General features: G+C 46.5%; 1 protein-coding gene across 1 annotated transcript in view; it reads right to left on the reverse strand.

The window, feature by feature from the left end:
* Positions 1-13,826, reverse strand: part of ADAP1 (ArfGAP with dual PH domains 1) — a 70,914-nt gene that overhangs the window by 43,897 nt on the left and 13,191 nt on the right. Inside the window, exons 3-4 of the mRNA XM_054993056.1 lie at positions 13,117-13,208; positions 2,300-2,382 (exon numbers count right to left, since the gene is read on the reverse strand). Of these exons, the coding sequence (XP_054849031.1) occupies positions 2,300-2,382; positions 13,117-13,208 (175 nt within the window). The remainder of the gene's footprint in view (positions 1-2,299; positions 2,383-13,116; positions 13,209-13,826) is intronic.

Below are 13,826 nucleotides of genomic sequence, written 5' to 3' on the forward strand. Positions count from 1 at the left end.
CCAGCCAATGGCTGGCAACCCTATCCAGGCTATAGAGACCAGTTCCTCTGAAGAACACAGCAGCTTTGCTGTGGTGAGCTCCATGGTATCACATCCCTGCTTTCCCCAAATTCCATCTTCCTCAAGCTCCACCCCCAAATCTCCAGACATTTCTCAACCCAGACTTGGCAGCCCTAAGACTAGGGTTGCCAGTCCCCCTCTGGGGGCTGGGGATCCCCCACTCTCACTCTCCTCCTCTCGCCCCCATTTACCTGGCCGGCGGGGGAAAAGGCAGGGGAACGCACCTCCCGGGGCCCGTCACACCACCAATTCTGCCTGCTGCGGAGTGCAGGAGCACTCCCAGGGGTGTCAAGTGGCCCGCGTAATGATGTCACTTTCCAGAAGTGACATCATCATGTGGCCCAGGAGTGCGCTCATGCACCCTGAATGCTCGTGCAAAGATTTCAATAAACGTACGTGCCAGGTTTCCTGGCTCCCACCCAGAGGGTAAGGGGACCTGGTAACCCTATCTAAGACATACTTTACATTTTCTATAACTTTTCTGTAAAATGATCCTTTTCTACCACTCCTTTTGAGATTTTTGCCTGGTGCTCTTTTAACCTTTCTAGCAGTATATTATATTTATATTCTATTTTATTAATTAATATTTCTATTCCATTCCATTAATTTATTTTTATTTTTTCCCCTTAGTGTCCTAATTGCATTTAGTTTTCTTGTGTCATTGTCATGAGCTGCTCTCAATGCACACTGGAAAAGGAGGATATAATTATTTAAAATAAATAATAAATAAGTAATGTTGAGAGACGCATTGCATCTATTGGAATCAACAAACACATATTTCTTTTGTGCCATGGTCACCTCTAATCAAACAGGTTCTTGAAACAGTACAGAAACCAAAATGCAGGACAGGTGTACACACACATTCATCCAACCTAAATGAGTCAAATTAGCCACCTTGGGTAGGGAGCAGATGATGCTATCATAATATACTTAAAAAAAATAAATTAAAATTCTGCACCAACAAAAGCAACCTGAAGAGAATTAATCAGTAACCTCTTAGTTGTAGCTAAGAATCTGATAGCTTTAAACTGGAAATCAAAGAAGGTACCCTCAACAGACAAATGGCTAGAGAAAGTATGGGATTACTACATTCAGGAAAAAATATGTGATAGATCATATCAAAATGAACACTACCCAAAAGAAACTGACTTTATAGCAAAATGGTTACCATTTATTGAATTTATAACTATTACTAATCAACAACCCCCTAAACATTTATTCTTCATCGCACAAGACTGAAGAAATGGCTACTAAGTTTATAAAGCTTTAGTTTTCTTTGAATTAGCAAACTGGTTTATCAATCACCATCTCTCTTCTTTCTTTTAGTACAAAACTATGTATAGAATCATTAGAAACAATGATATATATGAATATGGTTGACTGTTCATTTGCAGTTGTTTGTTAACGTTGTATATTGAATTTGGAAATTTAAAATAAAATATTTTTTTAAAAAAACAAAAGCAACCTGCATAAATTAAGTAAAACAAGCATGATGTATTCTGCTTCCGTATTTATGTTTAGAAGCATAGGGGTGACACTCACGGCACATATTCCCCATTTGGGTTGAATCTAGAATGTCAATGATGGAAACAACAATCAGAAGGTCAAATCTTGATTCAGTCATCTTTTAAAGAACTGTGATTTGGTGTAGCATATTGAGAACGAGAGCCAAACTAGATGTTACAGCACCCACAGGTCAAATCCCTGGCCGCGGACACTTTTTTAAAAGTGATCTTGCATGGTCATCCCCCTCCACACCTTTTCTACTGCCAAAAAGCCTACAGGCATTTGAAAAGATATGCAGAAGGAAACAAGATCTCCTGGTCCCGCTACACCACAGGTCCAATCCCCTTATAGCATTTTTAAACGGCCAAATTCTTCTTTTAAATGGTATCAGTGGCCATGGGTTGGACCATATCTTCTTGTTTGATGTCATTATAAACTCTTCAAATGGTGTCAGTTCATATGCTACATTACCAGATTGAATATGCTGTATGAAAAAAAGCTTCTAACTTGTAGATAAGACATGTGGGAGACTTCTTTCACTTCTTGGGGAAAAAAATTCTTCATGTGGAACGACTTCAAGTCTTTTAATCAGATCAAGGCACCTCCCAAATTTACATACTTTCCACTTATTGAAAACTCCTTGCTTAAATACAGATTAATTTTTTTCCTTGTCACTACTCTGAGCAGGGAAGATTCAGGTACACAGAAAAATTAATCATAATTCCCACACTACCTGCAGAATAAGGTTCTTGCTTCTCAATGTAAATGAATTCTTGTCTTTCATATTTGGCTCTGATCCACTGCTCCCGTAGCAGTCTGTAAAAAAAAGAATAGGAGGGGGGACGGTAATCAGATGTGTGATCCATAATCAGCCACGAATTATTAGTTTTCTATTAAAAGCTGGCATACTCCCAAAACAAGTTAAGGCCAGACTGGAATCCTCATTTGGTTTCTGTTTCCTCTCTTAGGGCCAAGCTACAAGTAATGAATGACACTTGAATGGCAAGTGAACGGACTCACGTGTATTCCTCCCTGTTCACTTGTGCTCCACTTGCGCTCCACTTGATCATGTAGTGGAGCGCAAGTGAACAGGGAGGAATACACGTGAGTCTGTTCACTTGCCATTCAAGTGTCCATCACTTGTAGCTCAGCTCTCAGTGGCCAGGATTAAAAATAAATCAAGTTCCTTTCCATGAACATACAATTTTTAAAAAAGAAATTTGAAAAGAAATAAAACTGGCCCACCAATTGTGCCAGTAAGCTAGGGTAACTATCATATTGTTTAGATGTTGAAATCTGATCCAGGAGGGAAATTTTTTTGCTCAGATTGCATCATTCTCCAGCAAAACCAGAGAAAGGGTAAAGGGGTATAAGGCAGCAAAGGATGGAAAGTCATTACAAGACGCAATCCGAATATGGAATGGAAGCAAACTTTGAAGCAGGTGCAACCAGTCCGAGGGTAGAGTTTGGCCTTCCCTTGGGCACTGAACTGCTCAAACAGGCAGAGTCAGTCTACCGTATGAGCCTCACTACGGTCAGGTGGAATCTTACGGGCCCAAATTTATCACCTGTGCAACTGCTGAACTAGTAGAAACTGTAATTCCACACTCCATCCAGCGGCACATATTCCACCTAAAGTCATTCAAGGCTTGGGTTGCCAGCTCAGGATTGGAAAATTCCTGGAGGTTTGGAGGTGGACCCGGACAGGACAGGGCTTGGAAAGAGAAGGGAACTCGGTGAGTAGGCTTACCTCCTGCGGGGGGGGGGGGGGGGAGACCTGGAACTTGCTTGTAAGATCTTTTCGCGTGTGCACAAAGCGTTTGCACGCTCCCACAGAGCGCAGCAGTTGTGTGCTTAGGGTTCCCATTCCCCCAGTGGGGGCAGGAGTCCCGTGCTCCCCCCCACCCCCGCCCCCACTTACCTGGCCAGTGAGGGTGTGCACCCCCTGGCGGCACCCCCCCCCGGGTGGTGCGGCGCATCCCCATGCAGCGTAGCGTGCTCCCGCGCCCCACAGCGGGCTTGTTTCACCTGAATCAGGGCCCACAGGGTCCCAATTCAGGCCTTGGGCGAGCGCAGGAGCGCTCCCAGCCACCCTTTGACTTGTGTGATGATGGCACTTCCCAGAAGTGAAGTCATCACACCAGCCAGGAGCGAGGGCACACATGCAGGTAGGAACCAGCATCCTGGTCTCCCGCTGAGAGACCGAAGGGACCTGACAACCCTACGGGTGCTGGCTCAGGAGGTTTTTTGCCTCCCAGGCATGTTCCTCAGGCCTTTCTCCCCACCAGCCATTTCTTCCTGTAGTTTGAAAAACCCTTGTAATTCCAGGAAATTTTTAGGCCCCAGCAGGAGGATAGCAATCCTAGGTTACACCCAAGAGCAACGGAAACCATGGCCTTTTGATTCAAGTCACCACACATAAAGAATACGACTTTTATAAAGACAGATCAGTCTGGTTCAAACTTGCAACTGAAAGAAATCAAGGCTTTAACAACTAGGACAGAGCTTGGGGGTTCTGTGGCCCTCCCTGCTCATACCACATCAGTTTTCCAGAGTTAGCTGTGATGACCCGGGTTAAAGCGGAAGCAATTGTACTCCTACAATGAGAATCTGAGATTCTCAAACATTATTTCAGTTGCAGGTTTTGTCTGGGCTCTAATGAACTCCAACCAGATCCTAAATCTATTTACCTGCAAATAAACTCTATTGATTTCATTGACAGAGACTTGTCTCAGACGCACTTAACTGTAAGTATATAGCTGTATCAAATTAATGTATAAAGAATTATTCATAGCAAGCATCGTACATCAAAGGGGAGGATCAACCCTTCAAGTGGAAAGGACAGAAAGTTGCTACATGCAGCATTTTAAAACAAATCCATAGAGACAAAAGATCAGCAAGATATGACTACGGTCTCCCCAGACAAAAAAGCAAAGCCTCCTAATTTTCCTGATCAAAAATCCTTCCAGGTCCTTCAGATTCAAAGCAAATGCTGCAGCAACAAACAGCATTCTTGCCTACAGATACAATAAGCCTCTTGCTAAATCAGGGTCAAGCTAAATGTACAAGTTTTTAAAGAGTTGGGTCTGGGTTTAGGGTTCCCAGGTCCCTATACCCTCCCAGTGGGTGGGGTGGACCTGGGACTAATTGGGAGTTATCTTTTTGTGCGCATGCTTTGCGTGCATGGGCTCCCAGCGAGGCATAATGATGACACTTCCAGGAAATGACATCATCACACCAGCCACGGGTGTGCCCCTGTGCTTCACACAGAGCCAATTCAGCCTATTTGGGGCCAAAATTGGCCCCAGCAAAGCGCAGGAGCACGCCTGTGGCTGGTGCAATGATGTCACTTTGGACAGTGACACTGTCATGTCCTACCAGGAGTCCACCCAGCACATGCTTTCCCAGGTTGTCTGCCAGTGGAGGGCGATTGCTGGCAGCGAGGGGGTGGTTTACCACTTTCTACTGATCACCAGCAGTCGATGGGCATGGGACAAATCTCTGGGAGATTTCCCAGACCCAATTTGAGTTCCCTGCAGGCACACAGCAGATTTGGGGAATTGCTGCTAAATAATAAAGGCGAGCCCAAACAGCCTCAGAATGTTTCTGAGCTCCACGTGGAGTATTCTGTGCACTTGGAGCTGTAAAAACAGGGGGGGGGTTCCTCCCTGCTATTTTGACACAGGAAATTGTGTGGGGAGAACAGAAGAGCTCCCCCCCCCCCGAGGCTGTTTGGGTTCTCCTTTACTTTTTAACAGCAATTCCTGAAAGCTGCTGTGTGGCTGCAGGGAACTTGAGTCGGACCTGGGGAACCTGCGTGTCTAGCTTGACCCTCTGCTCAAGGCTGATCCCGTGTAGCATTCTGTGCAAGGAAAAAAAAAACAGAAATAAAGCCAGTGGTTCACTGTTGGATAGTGACCCAACTAATACCCTGTCTCCCTCTCCCATTCAACATCAACATCACCATGGAGCAGCGGCAGCAGCTGCCCTAGGCCTTGGGCTGGGTCTTGACCATTCATGGCTTGGCCCCTCCCCCGACAGAGCGGGAATGAGGAAGAAGAGTAAGGGGTGACTATACATACCTGCCCCCTCTGAGGTTTCAGCAGGAGCTGCCAGCTCAGTGATCACTGTGTGTGATTGGTTGTTGTCACACATGCCTGCCAACCCACCCTCTCCAGCACTCTGGCAGCGGCCAGCCCTGCATGGGGCAAAGTCCACCCCTTTCTTGAGCCTTTGGTGGCCAAGGCAGAGGCATGAGAGGGCCTCAGAGGGGTGCCAATGATTCTGGTACGCCATCCTGGCCTTTTGCCCATGATCCCAGAATCACTAAGACCGTCCCTGCATGTCACATCTATAAAAACATTTCCAGCACAAGAGACCCCCTTTTGAAGCTGTCTGTCAACCACCCAGTTCCACCAATGAAGGGTTCCTAGACAGATTCCTGAGAGAGACCGCTGACCGTCTATCTAAACCTTATTTAGGTCCTGATCACAGCACAGAAGCTCACAGACCCACCCGCCAAGTTTTATGCTGTGCACTCTCTGCCCTGCTCCACTTCCCTCTTTGGCTCACCACAGGCTTCCTGAAAAAGCCCTTTTACAAGGGCTCCAGGCCAGCCCGACAAAGTATGTTAACGTATATAAATTTAACTCCTTGGCTTCCTTTCTCATCCCCTTGGAGCACAGCAATGGTGGGCTTATTTAACCTTGAATGCTGCACTGGAAGCTCGCTCTGTGTCTAACCTGTCTGTGTCGAAATAGCACCTGTTTCAAGGTTTGCAGACCCACGAAGCACCACTCTGGCCACAGCCAAGTTCCATTTCAACAAGTCTTTTGGTCACCTGGGCAACCAAGTGGTTTGGTAGGGTTCCAAAGGTTCTAGCAGTCACAATTTGTCAATGACCCACTGTAAGGACGTCTTGGGACATAATCAAGGGGGCAGAAACGGCTGGTGCTATCACATCTGACAAAGGTGTGCATGGCTGGGTATGCATGCATAAGAGACAGAGAGGATGTGCATACATTCCCACGGTAATAATCAAGTCATCTGCTTTGCAAACAATGGAGGGATCACCTTTATTTCATCTAATTCAGGAGGAGAAAACGGCTTTTAATTTAATGTGCCCAACCAACTCACGGTGACCCCATCCGTGGGATGCTCAAGGCAAGGGATGAACAGGGGTGGTTTGTCATTGCCTTCCTCTGCATAGCCACCTGGTCTTTTCTGGAGGTCTCCCATCCAAATAATAACCATGGCTGACCCTGCTTAGCTCTCAAGCCCTAACAAGCTCGGGCCAAACTGGTTTATTTGGGCTGCTGTGCAAATGGCTACTTAAAGACAATAAAACTAGCCTGCTAGGTTAGAACAAGAACTGTCAAGCATCCTGTTTCCATCAACAGCCATTTAGTCACATCAGCTATACACCTTTTCCCCTCCTGATGTCCCAAAATAGTTTACATCATTCTTTCCTTCTCCATTTCATCCTCACAACAACCCTGTGAGGTAGGTTAGGCGGAGCGAATGTGACTGGCCAAAGGTCAGCCAGCAAGCTTCCTTGGCAGAATGGGGATTCGAACCTGGGTCTCCCAGATCCTAGTCCAACACTCTATTCACTGCAACACGTCCATGCAGAACTTGGAGGCACTGATGCTTCTGTATTTTTGAACCCTGGCTGGTATATTTTCTCTGGCCCATAGAGGTTCCCGTCATCCATGAATAGACCCTGCCCTCCTCCATGGCTTAGTTGGTTTTAAAAAGGGAGTAGACAAAGCCAGGAGTTCTCTGTGTGTGACCCACAGATGGGCCATAACGAAGGAGAAGGAAAAGAATGAGAAAGAAAGAGTTTGTTCTGGGCCTCCCTTTCCTACCTACAAGCGTCACAATGCACTCTACCCTCCAGTCCTTTCTTTTTTCTGCAGAATTTTGTTTGCTCCAACCAGGACAGGATGGAACAACTTACTGCAACTTACTGTCTAGGTGTACAGCTAATGACCTGTATTCCACTCTGCTCAGCCAAGTATGAAGATTTCTTTGGTGGGAGAAAAGCTTGCAACGTTGCTGAGGAGAGTGGAAGAGACTGGATGCAGGCATTAGTTTTGAAGCGTGCACCTCCTAACACAAATGCCGCTTGCATGTACGCACTTGTAGCTGAGCTCCTGGACAAAATACTCATCAGGAACCAATGACTGTTGCGCATATGCGCAATGGCAAATTTGGAATGACCCTGCACAATACGTGAAATAACAATGAAAAAATGTATTGTTCAATCTTGCTATATACATACATGCCATTAAATTGCAACTGACGTATTGCAACTCCAGCAAAGGGCTTTCAAGGGAAGTGAGGAGCTGAGGTGGTTTGTCATTGCCTCCTTTTGTAGAACAACCCCAGACTTCCTTCGCGGTCTCCTATCCAAGTCCCAAATGGAGCTGACTGTGCTTAGCTTCCGAAATCAGGCTATACCATGTCACCTTCCCTCCCCAGCTATATCTTTACAAATATTAAAAACAAATCTTAAAACATAAACTTGTTCTGTGTTAAGCGATAAGAGATTCTTGCATTTTTATTTCGGAGACGGGGAACGTCGATTGAAAGTACTTTGCAAGTGGGTCCCATAAGGTAAAGTAAACCTAGAAGCAGTTTCCGCTTCCAAAAGTTTGAAAAACCACTGAACTATGTTACTGGCGATCATTGACTCTTGTTGCAGTGAGTTCCACAAGTTAATTCCACATATAGGAACAAGCGAATGGGAATGAGCAGCCACAGCGCTTATGCAGAGAGATCTGCCTGATAGTCTCTTGCGATTCTAAACAGGGCAGAAGAGAGGAAGAGGTTAAAAGCTCTGTCTTGACATGTACTGTAGAAGAAAATGGCTGAAATGCAGGAGGAAAGAAAGGAAGAAAGAATCAGGAACTCAGCTAGCTGGAAAGACTTCTGGTGGAAAAATGCCATGGGCCCTGATTAAGCCCCGACTGCTGACGGCCTCTTCCGTCTAGAAGGTACATCAGAGAGAGAGAGAGAGAGAGAGAGAGAGAGAGAGATTGCAGGACGCCATGATGGCACGAGGAAGTCTAAGAAATGAATTTCAGGTGTGACCTGCTGCAGAATTAGACCTGCAGGCATCTTCTGCTGCCCCTGCTGTCCAAATGAGGTTCTTGACCCCCTGCCTCTTCAGACACAGCTCCAGCCAAGGATGGCAAACATGTGACTCAGCTGTGCAGAATCGGGACAGCAGTTGGCCAGCCTGCATTTTCTTGCACTGGGTGTCAAACAGAAATGGAAGGAAGGTCAAGAAATCCCTTTACAAAGAACCGGTTTGATGCCGTGGGGCCAGCAGGCTGCAACGGAAGCACCCGCAGTGCACGGATGGAGCTGCCTCAGCTGGATATCGGCCCGAGCTCTTGCTCTCCTTTCTGTCCCGAGAAATGCTAAGTAGGGTAAGAAGAACATGAATTACGTTCTCTCCAGAGGCTTTCCCAGAAGCCACAAATAGCCTGTTGGTTCCAGGCCAATGCTGAGAAAGGAATGTTTGCAACACTTTCCACTAAGAGACTACAGAACTAAAAAGAGCAGAGACCATCTGAACAGCGAGGCCTCAGAAGGCGCTTTAGGAAGTCCGACTAAATGGGTAGCGCCTCAGGCTCAAACCAGACACAACATCTTATATGTGCCGGGTCAGGGATGCCGTTCTCTAGGCATCAAGCAGGGGTCATCGGGGGAGGGAAGGGGGGAGATAGCTGTGAATTCCTGCATGGTGCAGGGGTTGGACTAGATGACCCTTGGGAGTCTCTTCCAGCTCTATGTTTCTATGCCCATCCCAACTCACTATCATGCAGAAGAAAGGGGTATCTTTCCTTAATAGCCCTCTGTTACATTGTACATTTGGCATGAGAGGGAGACTGGAAGCGCCCCCCCCCCACACACACACACAAGTGATCTGGAGCCATACAGAGCAATTGATTGCTGAGAAGGTAAGAGACTCAGTTCTTCTGTGTGACTGTGACTTGGGGCAGGCACCCATGTCCCTGACCCATCTAAAATGTAATACTTGGTTTGTCCTTCAGCCTTGTATGAAGCCAAGCCAAGAGACACACCAGCTCCATGAAGAGGGAGGGTCGGCTTGGAACAGCCACTGTCCGGGGAGAGGAGTCATGCTCAGTCCAGATACTGAAGCTTTGCATGAAGTCTTTCATTCTGTTACACCACAAACTTAGGCGCATGTGCAGCCAATAGCCTGGTCACTTTTGTGGATGTTATTTGCTGCAGCTGGGGTGGGGGGAGAGGGATTTAGGATCACTATGCATGACCACAGGATGAGTGAACAGGCCTGCCAGGTCTCCAGATATAAAAGGGGGTGTGTGTGGCAAACCCCGGTTTAACCTGGTAGGAGGGGAAGGACAAGCCCACGGGGAATACAGTGAAACAATACTTTACAAAATGTTAAGTTTTTAAAGTGCCAGTGCTATATAATTCATACACTCATACATATTTATGTAACTCTCTCAGGAACAAGAATAAATACATAATACAAAAAGTGCATTCATGAGTATAGCAACATGTCCGGGTGTAATGAAGTCAGTTGGAATTCAAATCCTTGCGTTGGTCTCTTTCCTTCTTTCTTATAACTTTTCCATGCACAGAGTAAACACAGAGGTGGGATGGATGTAGAAATCCTCCTCAGGCCCGATCTGGGGCCGGCTAGGAACCGCAGGTTTCGTGTCCTCTTCTACGGGAGCACTGCCTCTGGTTACATATGCTTGAAGATTTTCACATTACATCAACCGGATTGGCAGCCGTCTATTCCAACGCGCGCCTGCCAGGTCTCCAGATATAGCAATGGCAGCTCCTGACCTCTGCTGCCCGTCTGAAGGACAGTGAGGGAAAACACGAGCAAAAAAACCTCTGACAACAGGACATTATTTTCGCAGTGAACACAGAAATGATATCATGCCATTGACGCGACGCTCTAGCATTCACCAGAGCATAGTGTCAACAGCATGATGTCACATCCAGTTCAGTCCTGGAAATAATGTCATGCTGTGGATGTAGTAATTTCCTCCTCCCTGTCTCCCTGCACCCTAGGCTGTTTTCACACTGCTCACCGGCCACGGAACATCGCGCCAAGCTCCCAGAACGACAGTGTCTTCTTGGCACAGTTCTCACGTGAAATCACGCCAGGAAGACACCGTCATTCCGGGAGCTTGGCGCGATGTTCCGTGGCCGGTGAGCAGTGTGAAAACAGCCCTAGTTTCCCATCAGGTGCCATCCACCAGCTGGAAGCCCTATGAATGAACCTGGAAGGATGTTTCACTTTGTCCTGGGGGATCCTGGTAGAACCCAAAGTTTGAGAGGTGGAATGAACAAGGAATACACAGCAAAGTTGTTTTCCTTCTGAGGGGAAAGGCCTGAGGACTTGTGGAAGCTCTGTAACCACTCTACTCATTCTACAAGTGCATCAAAGAAGGGTACAATGTTCTTGGGGACCTTTCGTAAATCAAGCCAGGCTGGAAAAAAAAATTCAACATAAATAAGCAAAAAGAAAAAGTATTGGTGTGTTTTGTAAGCCGTTTTAGGTCTTCCATTTGTGGCTTGCTACACATTGAGGAGAAAAGCGGGGGGCAGGGAGAAAGATAGCTAGACAGACTATAAGGTAGAGGCTGCAAATGTGTCTCTCTATGGAACTTCTGAGAATGAGTATTGGGTTCCACCACAAAATGGCTGAGTCTGCCCGTCCCCTGGTGAGAGCGGGGGATTCCCCCAGTTCCCAACTTCTGTCCTCCACCATCACTCACTGGGCCAGAACACAGCAGGCAAACTCCTGGCGGTTGTGACGACTAGAGATGGGCACAAACAGCAATACAAACAAGCAAAAAGCCACGAACAGCCCAATCCGCTGTTCACGAGCAAGCTGTTCGTGAGGCCCCATTCCCAGCTAACGTGTTCGTTCCAAGCCCACTTTGTGGCGTTCGTCAGCCATTCGTAAAGCCAGACAGTCTGGCGCCTTTCAATCAATTCTCCTGGCAACATAGGCATGTCTGAACTCTGTCTGAACTCCTTCAGGCTTTCCCTCTAGCTTGTAACCCCTCAAAGTAGCTTCCAGCAGACAGTCCAGTTTTTTCCACCGTGAAAAGAAAATGACAGGAAAGGGAGGGACCCATGGATCAAGGCTTTCCCAGGGTCCAATCTCTCTGAAACTTGGGGGGTCTTCAGAGGACGGTGAGGACTATGTCCCCTGCAAATTTGGTGGCTATTGGACATTGGGAAGGTCAGTTTGTAACCCCTCAAAGTAGCTTCCGGCAGACAGTCCAGTTTTTGCCACTGTGAAGAGAAAATGACATGAAAGGGGGAGACCCATGGATCACACCTTTCCCGGCTCAAGTTCAGCTAAGTCCCAAGGGGGCTGTTCTGGGTACCACGAACGTCCAACTACAAACATGTTTGTGAACATGTCATGTCCGTCGATGTTCGTGAATCCCTGTTCGTGGATGGCAACGAACAATGAACATCGTGTTTGGGGTTTTTTTTCCTGTTCATGTCCATCTCTGGTGATGACATCACATCCAGAAGTGACATCATCGCTCCCATTGGCGAGCATGCTCCAGGCTTCAAAGGGGCAAATTAGCTAGGTGCAATGACGTTTCTTCCAGGAGCACGGACACACAAAGACCAACCAAGGTAAGTGCCAGGTTCCCTTCCACTCCCACCAGGAGGAAAAGTGGGCCCTAGTCCAATCACATGGTGTTGGGATGTTTTTATTCCACTTTTCCTCCAAAGAGCTCACAGCTAGGTAATAATTTCCCAATCCTCCATTTTATCCTCACAACAACCAGCCTGAGGTCACCCAGAAAGCTTCCATGGCAAAGTGGGGATCTAAAACTGGATCTCCCAGATCCTAGTCCTGGTCCAACACTCTACCACACTAGATCCCAGATGATCATCCTATGATGAAGACAGTGTTTTACAAATGCATGCTCCCTACACACACAAAGGAGATGCCTCCTAGGTTCTTTCAGAAGCACCTTCTGCTCCCCTGAAGTGCAAAAAAGCCAGAAATGGCTCTTAGCTTTGTGGAAGGAAGCACATCAGTAGGTGCCACGGCGCCCAGGGGCACCACGTTGGGAATCCCTTCAATAAGGCAGTGTGTGAAGGCGCTATATAAATGCCAAGCAACATTATTATATTTTCAAATTCAACTGGAAAGGCAAATTTTAAGATGTGGAATGAAAGAAGATAAAAATGGAAAAGTTTAAAATGGAACTTTTTATCAATTGATCTGCAATACAGCAATCAAGGAAGGAAAGCGGAACCAGTTCCTTCCCCTGCAAGATGCAAACACGCAGAAACGACTGACTCAAAGCTGCACAGGACTGCGGTATCCCTGAGGCATCCCAGACAGACCAAGGTCTCAGGGCTTTCTTGGCAAGTCAAGCCCCACAGAGAAATTAAAAATTCAACATAGACAAGCAAAAAATATTATGAACGCTGCAGCTGCACACAAACTGTTTATCCTGAGGGGAAATGTGTGTGTGTGTGTGTATTTGAGGTACTTACTGACAGTCTGAAGAAGTTGGCTTGTAATAAAACGGTGGGATTTCAGACTCATATTTTGCTTTTGAGGCATTGTTTCCAGTGGAAGCCATAAACTGCAAAGGGGAAAAAAATAGGCTTTAAAAAAAATGAACACGCAGCCTGTTTTATTTATTAATTACATACTTAGTGCTATTTTTCAACAAAAATTAGCTCCCACAGCAATTATGGTACAGGGTATTTGAAAACTACTGGATCGGTTAAAAGGGATGCCCTGTAAAAACGGGTGAAAGAAAAATGCTCAGAATTTGCCCCCCTATTCACTCGCTCCTATAATGATGATGATGATGACGACGACGACAACAACAACATTTGATTTATATACCGCCCTCCAGGGCAACTTAACACCCACTCAGAACAGTTTACAAAGTGTATTATTATTATCCCCACAACAATCACGCTGTGAGGTGGGTGGAGCTGAGAGAGCTCTGGAAGAGCTGTGACTGACCCAAGGTCACCCAGTTGGCTTCAAGCAGAGAAGTGGGGAATCAAACCCGGCTCTCCAGATTAGAGTCCTGCCGCTCTTAACCACTACACCAAACTGGCTCTCACCAAACTATGCTACCTATCCCCCTTTTCCCTGTGTGTAGTAGCATTGGCAAATGCATGAGAATTCTAGAATTGCTAACTTTGGCTTGGGAAATTCCAGGAGATTTGGGAGCAGTGCCTTGGGA

This window comes from Eublepharis macularius, chromosome 12 (genome assembly GCF_028583425.1).
Source record: "Eublepharis macularius isolate TG4126 chromosome 12, MPM_Emac_v1.0, whole genome shotgun sequence".
In the NCBI taxonomy this organism is placed as follows: domain Eukaryota; kingdom Metazoa; phylum Chordata; class Lepidosauria; order Squamata; family Eublepharidae; genus Eublepharis; species Eublepharis macularius.